At 45.6% G+C, this 13,385-nt stretch overlaps 1 protein-coding gene across 1 annotated transcript in view; it reads right to left on the reverse strand.

Moving 5' to 3' along the window:
* Positions 1-408: 408 nt before the first annotated feature.
* TTC9 (tetratricopeptide repeat domain 9) overlaps positions 409-13,385 on the reverse strand; it is a 29,008-nt gene continuing 16,031 nt past the window's right edge. The window contains exons 2-3 of the mRNA XM_087746447.1: positions 6,712-6,894; positions 409-1,569 (exon numbers count right to left, since the gene is read on the reverse strand). Of these exons, the coding sequence (XP_087602573.1) occupies positions 1,490-1,569; positions 6,712-6,894 (263 nt within the window). The 3' untranslated portion in view covers positions 409-1,489. The remainder of the gene's footprint in view (positions 1,570-6,711; positions 6,895-13,385) is intronic.

Consider the following 13,385-nt stretch of genomic DNA (forward strand, 5'->3'; position numbering starts at 1 on the left):
GCACTTGGCTGAACTTTGTCTGTTCAGCTCTCCGTGTTTCAGTTTCCATGTTTCGGCTGAGGGCCAAGTGAAGTATCTCTGGGTATGCTCACTTCATACTGACCACCATGGGATGAGACCACTCATGTACATCCTGCAACTGGGAGCAGGTCCCTGTGGGCCACTGATGGGACAGTCACACTGGAAATGTGTTTGTGGCGCTTACTGATCCCATTGAGAGCAGTTTCAGAAAAGGACCCTTGAGTCAAGGAGCCTGAGCTCTTAGAAGTGATCAGACTGCTGGAGGAGGTCTAAACAGGCCCTATGGGCTGCTGAAATAGGCTCCAAAGCTATTGGTCCTGCCCTGTTTGTCAGCACCATGTTCTCCTACAAAAGAAAAAACAGGACACAGGAAGCACCAACACAAGGTGGGAGAATCAAGACCTCAATCCAATGTACTAATAATACTTAGCACTGTACATCACTGTACTGTTACTTACAAACATTAACTAGTACATCCTCACAACACCCCTGCGAGGTAGGAAGTATTATTATCCCCAGTGTACAGATGGGGAAACTGAGGCACAGAGAGGCTAAGTGACTTGCCCAAGATCACACAGCAAGGTGTTGGCAGAGCCAAGATAAGAATGGAGACGTCCCTTGTTCCCCACCCCATGCTGCCCCCCACTAGACAATGTTGCCTGTCTGGACACGGGGAACCCAAGAGGTCCCTTCGAAAAGCAATGCCTGGACTTGTTGCCTATTAATAATTTTTATTTGCCTTTAATGAATTATTTCACAGTTTTTCCCTCACACTGTACACCATGCTTTCATAGTCCATTCAGCGTTCTGTGGTAGCCCACAGCCTTCTCCTCCGGCACCGGGACAGCTCTGCGGGGGGTGGGGTTTGTAGGGTGATCTGTGCTTTCATTAAGAGGATGTTTAGAAACAGTTTTCACTGGCATTAGACTGGGAGCGTGTGAGCTCTCACTGGAGACTGATAACGCACACTGGAGAAGCAGGCAGAGGGAACTGATGGTAAAAAGGCATTTGCTATCCCCTGCAAAATGACCAGCGGCCCTCTTGGTTTCTTAGCTCTTCCAAGCTCCAGTGATCACTCAGAGTAGAAACTGTTTGTCTCCAACTTGCCTGGTCAGGAATTCGTTGTTCTGGGGGTTGCTTCCCTAAGGGTAATAGGCAGTCAGCTCAGGACCAGAAAGGTCCCGCAGCATTGCCTACTCCAGAAGTGTGACACTGTCTTGGAACAAGGCTGGCTGTAGCCGTTGTGCTCTCCTGCCATGGGGAAGGGGTATTACCGTGGTTGGCAAGCAGCCATATCCAGTGTCTGTCTCTTTTTTCAAAACTGGGATTCAATGAAGAGCAAGGGAGAGTGGATGGATGAGGAGATGAGGAGATGAGGATGAAGCAGAGCAAACAGGAAAATCCACCAAATGGGCTTCTAGGAAGGAAATGTTCCCCCTTGGGCACTTCAGCTGAAGCGGCTTCATTTTCACAAGGCTTCTTTCTCTCTCTGGGAACATCTGCTGAGCTTCATCTCTGTCAGCTGGATATATCGTATGACATTGGTATCTGCAGGGAAAGAGCACACACATACACGTACTACAGTGGTTAGAACTCCCTGTGAAAGACAGACACACTGCACCTTCATCCTTGGTGCATCACCTGGAGTGCAAGGTGGCTCCAGCACTGCCTGCATGAACAGCATCAGTTGAAAGCGGCTCTCAACCAAACCCTGCTGCTTTGGTTTTGGAGGACCTGGTCTGATTTGTGCTCACCATCCCTGCTGGTCACTATCTTGCCTCAGCTAGTTTTTACCTTCTCTCTGATTACTCTTGGTCAGCACAGTTGAATTCACACAGTCGAAACTATCCAGGTCATCCCTGCCTGTCCTTGTGGAATGGCATCGCCGTTGGCTTCCCTTCCCTCAGTGCCTGCATGCAAGCCCATAAAGACATCTTGTGTACAGTTATGCTCTGCCTTTTCACCCTCCTATCCCTTTTACAGCCTATTTCACTCTTCTCACATTTTTCCCTGATGAGTTGAATTGGGAAGAGCATCCTTTACGTTCTCTTTGTACCCTTGCTTTCCTTAAATTTCATATTTGGAAGCCCTTCCACCATGACACTCTATCTGCATTTTTGTCATATGCGCTATGCTGCACACTGCCTTGTCTATCCTGTCTAATGAAGTTCCTAGGGGCAGAGAACCACCGTTCCATCCCTGCAGAGACCTGTGAGATCCCACTACTGTGCAGGTGGGAAGCTGAGCCTTCTTTTTCTTTCCAGTATTTCAGTGCATCAACACAGCATACAGAACATGTGAGTTTTGTTTTACCTCCTGGCCCCAGCAGTGAGGGAACCTGTTCACCCTGAAGCACAGATTGATCTAAACAAGTATGTATCCCCAGACAGGCCTTGTGTTCTGCAGTCATAGTCAATCATTTCTCAAATCGTGTTGATTTACTATCACGAGGGTGGCTTCCCACGCACATGGCATCCACATAGTGGCAAAAGCCATGTGGTATCAGAAGCAAGCAAGCAAAAAAATAGCCACTTTCACTTATGTATCGATTGAAAAATGGTTCTTTGCTCACAGCCTTACTCAGCCAGCCAACCAGGGCCAGCTTAGTCCATTTAAGTTATTAGATCCTCAGAAATCAATCGGAAGTGCACTGCAGCCCACAGTCAGAGGGCAATCTTGTCTCCTCTTCATCCAAACAGCCATGTGCCCCACACCAGCTAGGGAAATGAGAAGTGCTTGAGCTTTCAAAGAGATGAGCAAATTACTGGTAACACATCCAGCAAGCGTGGGTATTGCACCCACCAAAGCAGTTGTGGGTGCAGTTTCCTTTAAACATGAGAAGTGGACATCTCTGTTGTGCCCTCAGCCAGAGCTGACACAGTGGCAGCCGGATCAGTTTCCCTGCACACAGAGCTCTCCACAAGCATGCTGTGGGGCAGCAGTGAGCTGTGGCAATGCTGTTGTGGCTTCTCAAGCTGTCTCTGGCAAGGTGGGTCTCCCTACTGAGTCTTCTGCAGGTTCAACTGCATCATCCTAGTCAGTCCAGAGGGCAGGATTCAGTGATTAAGTTATTTGCCCCATTTGGGGCATTCTTAATGAGCCAAGAAATTCTGCTGTTGCTTGTGTTAGACAAGGTGCACCAGCACCCTGGGCCGTTTATGCATTTCATACCAGCCCAGCAAATTTTAAAGCAGCTTTTTTAAAAACAGAATTGGTTTTAGTTGCACAGCCTCTCAGAGTGAAGAAATTCAGCTGAATTTTAGGCCCTGAATTTTAGGCCTAAAATAAAATCAGTGCGCGTGGCAGGCAGGTGACTAATGCCCAGCAGTGTAAAGGCAGAGCTCATAGCCTGGCCAGAGTCCTGCTGTGCTGCCTGCACCTCACTGCAGTCTCTCTGCTCTGTGCCCTTCTAGGCACTGACGGGCTGCAGCCTGGGTAAACGTCCCTGCTGCTGAGGTTCACACTTTGAACGTCTGCTCGGTGCAGGTGAGAAGTGATAACTGCGTAGGCATGTTAAGAAATCACACCTGCCTGGGCCTGCAGGGACTCAACGCCTGGCTGGGGGGGTGAAGTGGGTTCAGTGCATAATTGGGCAATGAATGGTTGCCAGCTCCCTTAGGCTTGCAGGTAAGGTAGCTAGTTGCTGATAGCACAGCTTCACCCACCTGAGAGATTTCCACATGATTGGGAAGCCGGGGCAAAATAAGGTGTAGCCTGATAGAGGGCGGGAGATACTCCCATTGCAAGTTAGCTATAAATCTCCTGGGCAGGTTTTGGCATGTTTTGCTTCCTTTTTGAGGGCCGCTATTTTACCAAAGAGAAATAATGAGAGCAGCACTCTCTTTACAGAAGTGGAACCCTGTCTTTATCAAGTCTTTTCCATCAAATAGTATTGCATCATACTCTACTGGCAGAAGTATTTCAGTTAAACATAAATGTTAATGAAGAGAAGACTCTCAGTGAGGAAGAAGTTATCCCCTTCTGCTGATGTGGGAACAACAGGTGAGGACAACTCAGATGACCGGTCAGGCCCATACGAAGAGATGCTGGCAAAGCTGCAATGGGAACACCTCCTGGCTCTTAGGACCATGCCTGTGTCCTTGTACAGAGTGGCCTCCTGCCATTTTAAAGGTCATTTCTGCTTATCCCTGTAGTTTTAGAGCCCAGTTGCTTATCTGCTGTGCAGACACCGTGGCCTGGGTTTTGTTCCCAGGACTTCTGAGTCGCAGGTGTTCAGGAAGGCAGCTCCACACAACATGGGCAATCTGGCTTGTACGTGCAGTCTGTGTGATGCCCAAATGTGAGCTTTCAGCGCAGGGCTGTGGGTGTTTGCTGTTGCCAGGTGAGCCGATGGTTTGGTCTCAATCCCAGTCAGCACCTACCTTGAAGATGTGGCTCCACCCATGAGAAAGAGCCAAACAAGGCTTGAAGGTAAGGTATATGTTTGGCTGCCCATGCTGCACCAGCCTCTGGACACGGAGTTCATGGAGGGCCTCATGCATACTTTGCACAACTTAACAGCGGCTTCCCTCTCCCCTAGTAAGAAGGGTTATACAATTATCTTGTGTTATTTCCATCTGCTTTTGTGATTTTTTGTTTGGAGGTAGCATAAGAAATCAGGCCAGACCTAGCCCTCACCCTTGACAGACAGTAAATTGCCGTAAGGGATTTTCTGTGCTGACAGCCCTTTAGAACAGTAAAACCCTTTGCTAGCTAATTCCTCTTTACCATTTAAAATCTCCCCTACCAAAGAGAATAACTGCCAACGATTTGTGCCAAAAACATTCCTTATTAGAAAAAAAAAAAAGACTGTAATACATGACTGTAATAATAACCAAGTGTTTTTACCAGTGAGTGTAGTGAAACCTCAGATAAAGGAAAACAATTGCATTTTGCAGATAGAGACACTGAAAGTGGAGACACTCACTTATTTCAGGTCACATAATGATTCTTGATAGCGTTACCCGATTCCTACTGCTGTGTTTTAACAGTCACATCCTTTCTTACTGTATGTGTTCGCTTCTTTCCCCCTGAATACCCTTCAAGTTTTTCCATAATCATAAATAAAACAGTGGAACAATGGCCTTGAATGGTCTAACAACAACAGGGAAGAGTCTCTGATGCAGAGCTGAAGGCCAGAACTGTTTTTTGTATACATTAAGGGCCTTTGGGGACACTTTCTGGTATGTTTTTGCAGCAAGCTGTGGTATTTGAAGCTGTTGCTGTTGAATAAATTAATATTTATTTCAAGAAGCAATGAGGGATCCCAAATAAATAGTATCACTGGGGGGATGGGGGAGTGGAGAGCACAGAAATACATATTTAAAAAATGGAAGCAAAGTGGTTCAGCTAAAAGGACTCTTTCATATCTGAGCCTAGTCAGAACCTCAAGGTTAAGATAGCTTCTTATTTTTCACTGTCTGTTTTTTCTCTTGCATGGTCTTCTCCATTTCCTGCTTCTGGCAAGGGCTGAAAGCAGAAGGGCACACTGTAAACTAAAATAGGCTAAACTGAGCTTTTAAGCACATTTGCTCAGGGAGTGTGGGGTGCACAGCTGTGCTGTCAGACTGCCGGGAGCCCATGGCCAAGTGCAGCAGATGGGACCCAGCATCCTCATGGAAGGTGGAAGAGGAAGGAGATCCCAGCACACCCCTAAGCACACCCTCCCTGGTGTTCCTCTGGGGCACAGCCACCGCAGGAGCCCTGCAGGACCAATGCCTGTAGGACGCCAACCACAGCCAGCTCAGCCTCCCTTGCCTTCTCTGCTTCAATGAACTTCAGCTCCACTGTGCTCTGCCAGGGCCCAGGGCCACTCCTGTTTCATGCCCAGTTCTCACTCTTCCCTCACAAGTTCAGGTGGAAGAGCTGCTCTGTGGAGTTTTCTTTGCACATGGCTTCTGTTTTGCCTTCTCGTGATCCTTTAATTTTTCTTTGAGTATTAGAAAATTCTTTTAACAGAAATGGTTTAAACAATAGTATGGTTTTATCTCCCTATTAGGCAGTTCTTTGAAAAATAGAAGCATCATCTCTGCATCGTGGTCTTCTACCCCCTTTCTGAGGTTGGGTAGGTTAGTATAAAGGTGGTTGCTCTGGCAAGGCCAAGGTGTTTGAATATATAAATTCTTTGCTGTCCCAGAATGAATTTTTGGGTTTTGACACATGGATGACAGATACTTGGCTGATTTCAAGGCAAAAGCTGAAGCATCCTTGATGAATGTTTTGTGAGTAAATGTCTGTCTCTTTGATCAAATTAAAATACTAACCCTTTACTGAGATGGTGGAAGGCATGGCTATTGGGGATTACAAATAGTGTCCTGACTTTGCTAAGGGGAAAAAGCTTGTTCTCGGAGTCAGAAAATGTAAAGGTTGGGATAGACTCTTCCCCATCCTGCTTTCTTCTTCAAAAATAAACTAGTGAGGGAAAGAGAGGCAGGATCCTCTCCACACCGATGGCATTCCAGCAATACTGTTATCTTCCAGGTTGTGCTGCAGCCTCGGCAGTGGTTAACCTTTGGTCACTGCAACCTTGCTGCACTACGAGAGTGCTTGGAGGGGAGTACGGCTAAGGATACCGGGAGTCATGCTCATCCTTGTGGAAATCAATGCAATCAAGTCAGGGACAGATGAAGTATCACGAAAAGAAATGCAAAAGCGCTCAATGCAAAGCCACGTCCCCGCTCCCCCCCATACCTGTCGGCTGGCGGGATCTTGCCTCTTTCAGGTAGTAGAGGGCCTTGTTGAAGTCACCCAGGTGGTAAAACGCCACTCCTGATCGATAGAGAGCCTTGAAGTTCTCGCCTTCTTTCTGAAGCACTTTGAGGCAGTACTCCTTGACTCGCTCGTAATTCACCAGCTCGGCCTGGAGCAGGCAGGCTGCAGGGGATGGGGATGGAGCGGGGGAGACAGACAGACAGACAGGAGAACATTAGTGCCGTATTTCTCCCTGCTCCTGCAATCTGCACGGGGGAAGAGAGCAGCTTAGGTGAGGGAAATGACTCAGACCAGTGATTCAGAAAGGGTGCAGTCATACGGATTGTTTGCCAAACTCGATTCTTCGCAATTTAAATACAAACGCTTCTATTTTTGGCATTGCAGAGTGAAGAGATTGTGTTTGCTCCTGGGGGCCGGGGGGAGAGAGCGAGAACGTAAACATCCCTCCGCAGAGCGGGAATGCCGTATGGTCTCGTGGCAGCGACTGGCTTTGTTTGTAGTAAAACCACTTCTCGGGCTGAGGGCTGGAGCTCAAGAAAGTACAAAAAGGCAGTCAAACAGTTATCTGACAAGGAAAAAAGGGACTAAATTGGATCAGATTTTGCATTTGGCTTAATCCAAGGCTGTTAGATTTACAAATAATATGTCTTTTATCCAGGAGGTCCTGTATGGAGTTTTGCTATAGGAAACAACAAGGGGCTCTGCTCTGTTGGAATGTGCTGCTAGCAAACCAGAGACACCTGGAGTTGTAGTACAGGGAACAAACGTGCTGGGCTGTGTGCTTTCTGCGAAGTATTGCAACACAGGTTCACCCTGAGACGTGAGTTCTGCTGAATTCCTAAAAGAAAAGGTAAAGACAGTGAAGAAACAGCATGCTGAGGACTCTGTGTGCTGAAGGACACTTGTTGCATAAATGTTAAGGAGCTGAAGAAAATCCCCATGGTGAGTTTCCCACAGCTAGAAGTGAAATACAGGAAAGGGGGAGTTCCTTGAGGCATGTTTACAGCCTTGTTCATGGCTTATTGTAGTGCTTACTCTGGTGGGATAAACTTCATTAGGCATATTGGGCATTAAGAATGGTTTGGGGAAAACTGACAAGAATAGGATACGGTGCAGTCAGTCTCCGGGGAAATGAAGAAAGTTGTGCTGTCCGCAAGCCCACCTGCTGCTGCAACCCAAGGCAACTTTGGGAATGACACGATTTGGGGAAGGCAGGCAGGATGCTGCTGCAAGGATCGGTTCAGAGGCTGGCAGTGTCAAGTGCCAGGGCATGGAGAGAAATTTCCCATGGCAGGTGGTGTTACTCAGTGTGTCTCTGGCAAGGAGGAGACTCACTGCTCCTGGAAATCCAAGTTGTCACAGTTCAGGTGTCACCAATGAACAGCCAGACTTCATTTTTTGCATGGTAACTGCAGCCTGCAACTGAGAGGGTATGATGCCGGGTCAGAAATATGATACAGTTCTTGATCCCCTTCCCCTGCACCCCTAAAGTAAGCCCTGCACCCTCTCTGTACTCACTTTATGTTTCATGAGCAGGAGGTTGGCTAGATGACCTCCAGAGATTCCTTCCAACCTAAATTAGTCTATGATCAGTTAACGTGGCTAGAATACGTTCCTAACCCAAGTACACATTTAAAGCTTAAATAGCTAACTGGGAACAATCATAAACAGATTTTTAGCAGTAGAGAATTGATGGTAGAGATGTGTAGAGCAAGGACTGCAGAACTAGCCCTGCTGCTGGTACATTTGGTTCAGTGACGCAGTAATTACTAATGAGAGCTTTGTCCCATTTGCTTTAATGATGGACTCTTAATATATTTTAACAGCACCTGCCATTAAAGTGCATAGGTATTTCAAAGGCATCTAGTTGCTCGCTATTTGATTGCCAGTTAAAAAACACATATGTTTCTAAAAGCTTAGCAGCATTTCCTTATCCAGAATTTGTCCCTTCCTATTTGTCAAACATTGATTTTTCTCACTCTGTTTCTAATGGAGCTTGAAATGAGCATGCCTTGTTTTCCTTTATTTTTCAAAGCTATTAAAAAGATGGCTGTGTAAATTTACTGCTGGCTTCACAGCCCTGGAAATGGGACTGCTTTGTTTATCTGACCAGTAGCACGTACAGCAGTGGCAGCAGCTTTCAGCACACTGCCAATCCGATCCAGCCTTTCACGTTCTGTGAAACTGCCTTTCAGAGCAACTGGGGGGGTGGATTTCAGTCTTTCTGTTCATTTACTACTTGGTACTTCCCATTAGAGTCATAGAAATGACTCTCTGAAAAATCACAGGCAGTCTATTCATGTATATTAACTCTGTAATTCCATATCGGACTTGCTTCATGGATTGGTTTAAAAGAAAAGAAAAAAGTCTCCCGCATCCCACTAATTCATAAACCCAAATGGGCTTCCAGATACCCAGCTGGGTTCTCTCTGTGACTCACGCTCACAGTAAAGATTCTGCAGGGCATCCCCGCTAGCCGTGCACGCAGCAGAGAGAAGCCAGTACCACATGGCTAGCAGGAGAGGCACGCGTTTATCCGAACAAAGCGAGCAGACGGATGTGCAGGAAACAGTGCTGCTGGAAGAGTTGGCCATTTGGGGAGCCAGTGTTGGAAGCGGCTGTTGGAAATGAACCTGGAGGGAGTATCTCCCTTATAAATATTTAGAGGTGCCTGCTTTCAGTTCTTGGTGGACTGAAATCATCTCAATGGACTGCGATTCAATGCAAATATTGAAGCTGTTAGTAATTAAGCTTTCAGAAATGGAAGAGACATGGAATCCTTGTACTTCCTACCTAATTCAGTCAGGGGAGAACTGTTTTGAAAACGTGTTGCTTTCTTACACAGACATGTGCATCTCTGGCTGTTTGTTTACCACATCAAGCACCTCATCACCCTCCTTCTTGGTTCATAATAGGCCCCCAGTGAATCCTTCTGAGGAACAGAGCTCACTCAAAGAGACCGAATCGAGAGGTTTATCCAGCTCCTCCTGCTTTCCTGAAACTGAATGGGTTTGATCCTGCACACCACCATCTCTAGTAGCTCCTTGGCGATTAGAACGGTGCCCTTCACCTGCAGATGCAAACCTGTAGTCACCCATTCCCTGCCGGTCTCGTTCTCATTGTAGTACAGTATCCAGTGGCTATATCTCCAGCTCAGAATGTAGGGTGTCCTGCTTCCCTGCAGCATGTGACGGTTATCCATCGTACTTGGTTATCCTTCTCAATTTGGCAGCTGATTTATTGTGTCAGCTTAAGCAATAAGTAACTCCCAGTTTTTAAAACCTTGTAAGTCACATGGTGATGAAGAGTCCCTATCTGTTGTAAAATAAGCCGTTTTGAAACTACTGGGTGAAATGTGCTGTGGGGAGGGGGAGAATGCTATTAGCTCCAAGGGAGGGGCCCTGTGCATCATGCTTCCCAACTGACTGTTGATGTTTAAGCAAGGAAATAGGAAGTGTGGCTGGTTTTCCTTGTAAGAGGAATGTCAAGCCTAGATTTCTAAGTTTTAATTTGTGGACTCAAATCTATGCCAGCCAGTTCCACGAGCTGCAACAATTTGAGAGGTGAAGTACAGATCTGGTACCAGTAGATAACTCTACTGTTAGAGCAGATTTGTGTAGCCCTCCTCAGCACAAGGTTAGGCAAAACAAAGATTGAAGCACTTGTAGAGCCAAAATACATCCACACCTTTAACCTTTACCAGCAGCTGTGGTTAGCAATGGTGGGAAGTTGTAACTAAAATCCTGGCAGTTGAGGGTTTTGGATTCTACTTTATTGTACCCTGAATTAATTTTGAATTCCAGAGTATCTTTCAGGAAGATATCGAGGCTTGACAAGTGCCAGTGAGAAAGGATCCATGACAGCCCTTTTCTCCCAAAGGTTAATTACTTCCGTTGTTTAAGAAATGTCACTATTTTTCTATACTGGTATTTTGTTTAGCTGCAATTACTAGCCACTGGTACAATCACCAGCCACACCTTTGCTTCCCTGAAAAGCTTGTGTTTGCTTGTTGCATTGGTACACTGAGACTCTGATCAAGCCACTCCTTCATCTTCTCTTTAACAGCCTGCATAAAGAAGCGCCTGGAGTCTCTTACTAAAAAACCACTTATTTTTCAGCCTTCCTCACTTGTATAGCTGTTCTTTGAGCCCTCAAAATGAAGTTCAACTGAAAGTGCTGTCAGTTAGCATCTTACCAGAGAAACCTCCTCTGTGTGAATACCTCTGCAGGTTATGCAAATAGCTTGGTTTGGCCCGAACTTTTGGCTTCTAATTTTGGCTGAGCTAAGAACTAGGCTCAAGACCTATCCGTGTTACAGAACACTTAAGATCTTGAGTGAGCCAAATTACTGTGCAAACAACGTTAGCATATCCCTGCCCCATGGCATGTTCCTTGGGCTCAGCACGCTGTGTTAGTCATAACAGGAATTCCATTTGCTGTTGTTCCAGGAGACGAAAATGCCCTTGCCCTGCAGGAATCTCTTGGGTTGCAAGTTCATATTTCACGAACTCCTCTCTTGTTTGCAGTTCGCTATTACCCAGGTAAGCTGGTAGCGCTGCCCATTTTTAAGATTGTCTTATGCCTTCCACTGTAGAAGAAAGTCAGCTGCTTATAACTTTGCTGGTCTTTTAAGTTTTTGGACTAAAATATTCCATGTGCAGTGTCTGCCTTTGATGTCTGCTTTGGAAAAATGTCAGCCAAGACTGTTCAGGTATTTTTGAAAAACAGGCTAGGGAAACATACCTTATTTTTCCCTTGTTAAAGATCTCTGGTGACTGTCTCTTCGGATTTGTCTCATGCCTTCTCATCGTTTGGCTTTGCGAACTGAAATCTGGCAGATATCATTTGTGTCAAGCAGGTGCCTTCTGTTATCCCCAGGGTAATCTATAGCTGGCCAACTGATAACCTTCTGAAAATAAAACCTCTACAGTACTATATATACTCAGTAGAGATGCCTTAGAATTTGGTACCCAAATCCACTGAATATTTGGTCCACCTTGGGCACAATCTGATCTAGGAAAAAGTGGGGATTTGTAAACTTAAGAGAGCAAGAAAATTCTCTTACTGGCTCACTGGTCACAGGAAGAAGGAAGAGCAGAAAGTGGAAACCAAGCTGAGAGGGGTTGTCATATGACAGAAAGACAGGGAGACAGATATTTGCAAGGGGATGAGACCGGGGCTGAAACACACGTGGGGATAGAGGCACAGAACTGTTTGGGGTGGTGAAAGGGGTGTATGAGTGGGGAGTTGAGGTCTATTGAGGAGGCAAAGTCTGGGGGGGGGGGGAGAAATGGAGTTAAGAGTTTGGGACAAGGTGCTAAGGACATAGAGACACAGTGCAGCTAGCCTGAGGACCAAGAAGAGCATTTACAGCAGTGAAATCCAAGCAGAGGAAACTAGTCTCCCTAGGTGTGTATGAGAGCAACTCCTCTAGCAGATCACTTAACCACAATCACATTCCTGCTCTGAATCATCTTTTTCTCTGCTGAGTATACTCACCAGAGGATATTAACCTGCAATGCTTAAAGCTAGCCCTTGCAAATATTCTCTGGCGACTGGAGCAGGTGTCCTATGCAAGAGCTAATACTAAGTCATGTGGTTGAACCACTCTCGTATACCCACGCAAAAGGGTCCGAATCCAACTCACCTTTGCTTTCCACCCCTTAGACTGAAAATTTAGGGAATATTAGATTTGCCTTCCAAAAATGTGTTAGCGCCTTCGGCCCACTTTCACTGAGGAGGTTACTGCGAGGTGGGCAAGGCTAATGAGACTGTTCCAGACAACCAGGGGTTTAAAAAAAAAAAAACCAAACAAACAAACCAGTCTGCATTGATTTGTTTGGTTGCAAAGCAGAGAGAAGTAGTAAACTCATTACTGCTTAAACCTGAAGTGGATATTCTCTCTTTACTGTATTTATTCTTGACTCTACCAGTGGAATTTAACAGCCTATGTGGATTGTTACTCCTTAGTTAAGTGCTAGGTACTCCAACCACTACAAACTCAAATGTGTATTTCCCAAACTGACAGTGTCATACCCAGAAATAACCACAATTAAACTCTGCAAAATACTTTGCTTTCTGATTTGATCTCGCCCTAAATATAGCGGCCAGCAGCTCACTTAAAATCCATTTAAATCGCAGGAAGATGGTGCATATTCTTGCTCTGGTTCTATTTTGGAGAACAAATGATTGATGCTTTGATATAACTGCTTCAGGGTTTTATTCAGCCATTTGATTAAGACCTTTAAATATCATTGAACAGGCTTTGTTCTCTTATCTCCTTAAGACTCAAAATAATAGGGCAGACTAAGAGAGTCTCATACTTCTGTTACCTCAGAAGGCTTAGCATTCTTCATGGTGATGCTTTTCCTCAGAGAAGAGGAAAGTCACGATAGTGATAAGTTTTGGTTTGATTTAAGTGTTTGGGAAGAAAAATTACTGGGGTATAACAAAAAAAAAAAAACAGGAAGAAAAAAAGAAAAATGTTTCTCTTAGAGTAGACAGTGATCTTCTAACCATGCCACTAATGGATGTATCGCTAATCTCTGCGTGCTGCAGTCTGTGTAAATGGTGTTTACAATAAGCCCATGGAGCTTATGGTGTCCACCAGAGGAATTAAAGGGGATACCATTACCACATGACATTGAAAATTT

The sequence above is a fragment of the Nipponia nippon genome, unplaced genomic scaffold, assembly GCF_047370975.1.
Source record: "Nipponia nippon isolate SJK-2023a ecotype South Korea unplaced genomic scaffold, ASM4737097v1 scaffold_10, whole genome shotgun sequence".
Lineage (NCBI taxonomy): Eukaryota > Metazoa > Chordata > Aves > Pelecaniformes > Threskiornithidae > Nipponia > Nipponia nippon.